This window comes from Nansenia antarctica (assembly GCF_963989245.1).
Source record: "Nansenia antarctica genome assembly, chromosome: 20".
In the NCBI taxonomy this organism is placed as follows: domain Eukaryota; kingdom Metazoa; phylum Chordata; class Actinopteri; order Argentiniformes; family Microstomatidae; genus Nansenia; species Nansenia antarctica.
Window position 1 is genome coordinate 15006030 of NC_137693.1, and position 5000 is coordinate 15011029.

At 50.4% G+C, this 5000-nt stretch overlaps 1 protein-coding gene across 1 annotated transcript in view; it reads left to right on the top strand.

Moving 5' to 3' along the window:
• Positions 1 to 5000, top strand: part of abr (ABR activator of RhoGEF and GTPase) — a 196648-nt gene that overhangs the window by 109401 nt on the left and 82247 nt on the right. The window contains exons 11-12 of the mRNA XM_080549446.1: positions 2474 to 2596; positions 4302 to 4377. Coding sequence (XP_080405572.1) covers positions 2474 to 2596; positions 4302 to 4377 — 199 coding nt within the window. The remainder of the gene's footprint in view (positions 1 to 2473; positions 2597 to 4301; positions 4378 to 5000) is intronic.

Consider the following 5000-nt stretch of genomic DNA (forward strand, 5'->3'; position numbering starts at 1 on the left):
AGCTAAAGTCATTAGTCAGTTCTTTACATGTGCTTAAACTACAGATTGTAAACTTTCAAATGATGTGTCATACATTGACATCGGAGAACAATTGAACATGACAGGCGTATTTGAATGTTGGTACACCTCAAACACTGAATGGGAGAAGAGTGACTCTAAAGGCAGCCACAGCTACAAACGCTGCTAACAGCTAGCGGCTAACAAAACACATCGCTACGAAGGTCTAAACTGTATTTTAATAACATCACAACATGCTGAGAGAACATCGACATGCTAAAAACACATAAGTACACATAACTAGATGAACACACAGTTCTTGCTTTTGAACACGTCCTAAAACGAAAGTATTTCAAGTCAAATCTCCCTTACCGGTAGCCTCCGGCAAACGAGAACAATGAATCCAATCCACAAACTAAAAGTATTTAGTGATCGTTAAACTGTTGTTTATTATATAGAGTGGGTACTTCAAAAAACAAGTTGGTGTTATGAAAAACCACCGAAAATTAGACATAACACAATAAGTTTCACTTTCACTTTTTGCGCTAGTTCGCTAGTTTTTCGCTAGTTCGCCAGCCAGCCACAAATGTTGGCCTGGCAGTGTCAGGGTCATCTGAGGCCAGCAGCCTCTCTTCCAGTAAGCAGCCGTCGTCAGGGTCCTGCCCAGCGGGGGCCTCCAGGCCTGGGCTAGCCTCCCCTAGGTGTGTCCCTGTCGTCTGGAGCGGGGGGTTTGTTTGTCTTACTCACTCTATCTGAGGGGAAAACCTGCCTGGAACCAACACTGGGCTTTCCTCCCTCCTCCTCACACCGCTGTTGTTTTTGGAACCGTTTCTTTTCCGAGTCGCCCCCCCCCTGACCCCCCCAGACCCCCCCCCCCCACCAGGGATCAGAGATCAGTCATGTCTGAGCCACTGGGGGAGCACATGTATAGACATACACACACACACACACACACACACACTCACACTCACACTCACACACAGACACACATACTCACACTCACACTCACACTCCCACACAGACACACATACACATACACAGACACACATACACACACTACACACACTTTTGTATAGACATACACACATGTATAGACACACACACACACACACACACACACACACACACACTCACACACACACACACACACACACACACAGTCACACTCACTCACACTCACACTCACACACACACTCACTCACACTCACACTCACACACACACTCACACACACACACACACACACTCACACACACACACACACACACACACACACACACACACAGTCACACTCACTCACACTCACACTCACACACACACACACTCACACACACACACACACACACACACACACACACACACACACACACTCACACACACACACACTCACACACACACACACACACACACACAGTCACACTCACTCACACTCACACTCACACACACACACACTCACACACACACACACACACACACACACACACACACACACACACACACACACACACTCACACACACACACACACACACTCACACACACACACACACACACACGAGCAGTACACTGTAATGTTTACGCAGAAGTGTTTACTCCTGCTCCAGTAGACTTCAGTGGAAGTGATAGCCATCTGACTGAGAGACTGTCACATAAACACATAAAGGTCCGTAGAGGATAACTGGCTTTCCCACTAAGTGACTGTGCCCAGGTTTCCACCTCCTCCTCCCCAACACAATAGGTGTTACTCACCGCCTTTGTTGCAGTTTTATTTTGGAAGGCCTTGGGAATGGTTCACCTTGAACAAACAGCACGCGGTCGACTCCAAACCTTTGGACACAGAAGCCCCGAGCTTAGAGAGGCGTGGGGGTGGAGCTTAGAGAGGCGTGGGGGTGGAGCTTAGAGATGCGTGGGGCTGGAGCTTAGAGAGACGTCGGGGTGGAGCTTAGAGAGGTGTGGGTGTGGAGCTTAGAGATGTGTGGGGGTGGAGCTTAGAGAGGTGTGGGTGTGGAGCTTAGAGATGTGTGGGGGTGGAGCTTAGAGAGGTGTGGGGGTGGAGCTTAGAGAGGTGTGGGGCGGAGCTTAGAGAGGCGTGGGTGTGGAGCTTAGAGAGGTGTGGGTGGAGCTTAGAGAGTCGTGGGTGGGTGGGTGTGTCAATGTGGATGGGTGTTGTAAGAATCATGATGATAACAGGAGGCAAAAGGGTGTGTGAGTTCATGTTGATGGCATTAGATACTGTAACTTTAATTTCGGTTTTATTTTACATATTGTTTATAATATATATATATATATATATATATATATATATATATAAATATGATATATGTTTTTGTGTTGAACTCAGTAAAAGCCTCCTCTCTCTCCCTACGTCGTGTGTGTGTGTGTGTGTGTGTGTGTGTGTGTGTGTGTGTGTGTGTGTGTGTGTGTGTGTGTGTGTGTGTGTGTGTGTGTGTGTGTGTGTGTGTGTGTGTGTGTGTGTGTAGAAGGCCCTGAAGGGCCAGAGTAGGGTGGTGGAGCGTCTGAGGAAGAAGATGAATGAACAGGAGTCGTGGCTGCTGCTGAACTCCCCCACCATCCCCTTCCGCTTCCACAACAAACACGGGAAAGTCCAGGTAAGCTGCCTCACTCTGCCTCACTCTACCTCTCACTCTGCCTCCCTCTGCCTCCTCCTCCTCACTCTGCCTCACTCTGCCTCTCACTCTGCCTCCCTCTGCCTCCTCCTCCTCACTCTGCCTCACTCTGCCTCTCACTCTGCCTCCCTCTGCCTCCTCCTCCTCACTCTGCCTCACTCTGCCTCTCACTCTGCCTCCCTCTGCCTCCTCCTCCTCACTCTGCCTCACTCTGCCTCTCACTCTGCCTCACTCTGCCTCCTCCTCCTCACTCTGCCTCACTCTGCCTCTCACTCTGCCTCACTCTGCCTCTCACTCTGCCTCACTCTGCCTCCTCCTCACTCTGCCTCACTCTGCCTCTCACTCTGCCTCACTCTGCCTCACTCTGCCTCACTCTGCCTCCTCCTCACTCTGCCTCACTCTGCCTCTCACTCTGCCTCCTCCTCACTCTGCCTCACTCTGCCTCTCACTCTGCCTCACTCTACCTCTCACTCTGCCTCACTCTGCCTCTCACTCCTCCTCACTCTGCCTCTCACTCCTCCTCACTCTGCCTCTCACTCTGCCTCACTCTACCTCTCACTCTGCCTCACTCTACCTCTCACTCTGCCTCACTCTTCCTCTCACTCTGCCTCTCACTCTGCTTCACTCTGCCTCTCACTCTGCCTCCTCCTCACTCTGCCTCTCACTCTGCCTCACTCTGCCTCTCACTCTGCCTCACTCTACCTCTCACTCTGCCTCACTCTACCTCTCACTCTGCCTCACTCTGCCTCTCACTCTGCCTCACTCTACCTCTCACTCTGCCTCACTCTACCTCTCACTCTGCCTCACTCTTCCTCTCACTCTGCCTCTCACTCTGCTTCACTCTGCCTCTCACTCTGCCTCCTCCTCACTCTGCCTCTCACTCTGCCTCACTCTGCCTCTCACTCTGCCTCACTCTACCTCTCACTCTGCCTCACTCTGCCTCTCACTCTGCCTCTCACTCTGCCTCTCACTCTGCCTCTCACTCTGCCTCTCACTCTGCCTCCTCCTCACTCTGCCTCTCACTCTGCCTCCTCCTCACTCTGCCTCTCACTCTGCCTCCTCCTCACTCTGCCTCTCACTCTGCCTCCTCCTCACTCTGCCTCACTCTGCCTCCTCACTCTGCCTCCTCCTCACTCTGCCTCTCACTCTGCCTCTCACTCTGCCTCTCACTCTGCCTCTCACTCTTCCTCCTCCTCACTCTGCCTCCTCACTCTGCCTCTCACTCTGCCTCTCACTCTGCCTCCTCCTCACTCTGCCTCTCACTCTGCCTCTCACTCTGCCTCTCTCTGCCTCACTCTGCCTCTCACTCTGCCTCTCACTCTGCCTCTCACTCTGCCTCCTCCTCACTCTGCCTCTCACTCTGCCTCCTCCTCACTCTGCCTCTCACTCTGCCTCTCACTCTGCCTCTCACTCTGCCTCCTCCTCACTCTGCCTCTCACTCTGCCTCTCACTCTGCCTCTCACTCTGCCTCCTCCTCACTCTGCCTCTCACTCTGCCTCTCACTCTGCCTCACTCTGCCTCTCACTCTGCCTCTCACTCTGCCTCTCACTCTGCCTCCTCACTGGCCTTCTCATGTTGATGCAGGGTCACGCTTCCACCACTAGAGGGAGCTACTGCCTTAGAACCAGTGTTTCAGGAGCATGTCTAAGCGTGTGCCTGCGTTGTGTCTCCCCCCCCACAGAGCCACCAGTTCCTCCTGTCCTCAGACTACGAGAGGTCAGAGTGGAGGGAGAGCATCCAGAAACTACAGAAGAAAGGTACTTTTGTCTTTTCTATAGAAGGAACATGGATCTTTTTACTTTTAATAAATGCTCTGATGACACAATTGTATGCTCTTGCCAAAACCCAATGAACCAAGTTAAAAACACAGGTACAGTGGGTGACATAATGACTGGCTGACTGTGGTTCAACAGTTGTCTCCCAACATCAGCTTTATCTAGAAGATGCATTATGAAGCCATTGCTTGCGTCATCCAATAGGGGCGTTCGGTGACTTAAGTCTGTCGTGTCCACCAGTTGTATTACAACTTTCTTTTTGTCATGACAGGTGTCGATTATGTTACTATGATTTTGCAGTGACCAATGCAGAGGTCACGTATAGGTGTAGATAGGCTTTTAGCCTTGCTGCATATATATATACAGTATATATATATATATATATATATATATATATATATATATATATATATATATATATATATACATACATATACGGTACACACTATATTGACAAAAGTATGTGGACACAATTCTGGTCTGGGGCTGTTCTCATGGTTTGGGCCCTTAGTTCCAGTGAAGGGAAGTCTTAATGCTACAGCATGCAATACGATTCTAGAGAATTGTATGCTTCCATCTTTTTGGCAACAGTTTGGGGAAGGCCC